We start from the raw sequence: 1,219 nt of genomic DNA on the forward strand, positions 1-1,219 counted from the left end.
CGGGTGCTCAGGGACGTTCCCGGCGCTTTTTTCCAGGATGAGAACGACGACGACGACGACTGGAACCCCTGCAAGGCTGCTGGGGTGTGCCTGATGCTGCTGGCCACGTGCTGCGAGGACGACATCGTCCCCCACGTGCTGCCCTTCATCAAGGAGCACATCAAGAACCCCGACTGGAGGTACCGGGACGCGGCCGTGATGGCCTTCGGATGCATCCTGGAAGGGCCAGAGCCCAACCAGCTCAAACCTTTAGTAATACAGGTGAGGTCTGGGAGGGGTTTGGAGGGGTAAAAAACCCGTGGGTTTTTGGAGGAATTGTTTCCCTGTTTGTTTGGTTTTTATTTTTGTCTTGGAGTTAAATTGCAGGAGGTTCTCAAGTGCTCGTTAAACAAAACAGGTGAGAGAATCCCAGGCTCTGCTCCTGCCTTCTGAGAGAACAGAGGGTGGAACTGAGCAGAGAGGGGGTTTGCTCCTAAACAGCATCTCTGATCCTGCTTTCTGAGGGCACAGAGGGTAGAACTGAGCAGAGAGGGGGGTTTGCTCCCAGAGAGCATCTCTGATCCTACTTCTGAGAGAACAGAGGATAGAACTGAGTGGAGAGGGGGGTTTGCTCCCAGAGAGTGTCTCTGCTCCTGCCCTCTGAGAGAACAGAGGGTAGAATTGAATGGATAAGGGGATTTGCTCCCAAAGAGCATCTCTGATCCTCCTTCTGAGAGAAGAGAGGATAGAACTGAGCGGAGAGGGGTGTTTGATGTCAGAGCAAGGTTTGGAGGTGACGAGGTGGAGGGAGCTGGGTGGGCTGGAGGAATTCAAACCCTGCCTTTTGCACGTGCTGACCTGGCTGCTCCTGGCTGCTGTTGCAGGCCATGCCCACGTTGATAGAGCTGATGAAGGACCCCAGTGTGGTGGTGAGGGACACGACGGCCTGGACGGTGGGGCGGATCTGCGAGATGCTGCCCGAGGCCGCCATCAACGACATCTACCTGGCCCCGCTGCTGCAGTGCCTCATGGAGGGGCTCAGCGCCGAGCCCAGGGTGGCCACCAACGTCTGCTGGGTGAGGAAACCCCTGGGAGCTCGGGGGGAACCCGGCCCAGCCCGGGAATGCTGCTCCCATGGGATCGCTGGGCTCGGAGGTCGTGTCTGGCTGTTCCCCGTGTCCTCCAGTGGGGTCAGAGAATCCCAGGATCAGCTGGGTTGGAAGGGACCTCTGAGATCATC

General features: G+C 57.8%; 1 protein-coding gene across 1 annotated transcript in view; it reads left to right on the plus strand.

Annotated features, from left to right (window-relative positions):
* KPNB1 (karyopherin subunit beta 1) overlaps positions 1 to 1,219 on the plus strand; it is a 23,962-nt gene that overhangs the window by 12,431 nt on the left and 10,312 nt on the right. The window contains exons 8-9 of the mRNA XM_029965863.1: positions 37 to 261; positions 864 to 1,055. Of these exons, the coding sequence (XP_029821723.1) occupies positions 37 to 261; positions 864 to 1,055 (417 nt within the window). The remainder of the gene's footprint in view (positions 1 to 36; positions 262 to 863; positions 1,056 to 1,219) is intronic.

This window comes from Manacus vitellinus, unplaced genomic scaffold (assembly GCF_001715985.3).
Source record: "Manacus vitellinus isolate BGI_N305 unplaced genomic scaffold, ASM171598v3 scaffold_120_pilon, whole genome shotgun sequence".
NCBI lineage: Eukaryota > Metazoa > Chordata > Aves > Passeriformes > Pipridae > Manacus > Manacus vitellinus.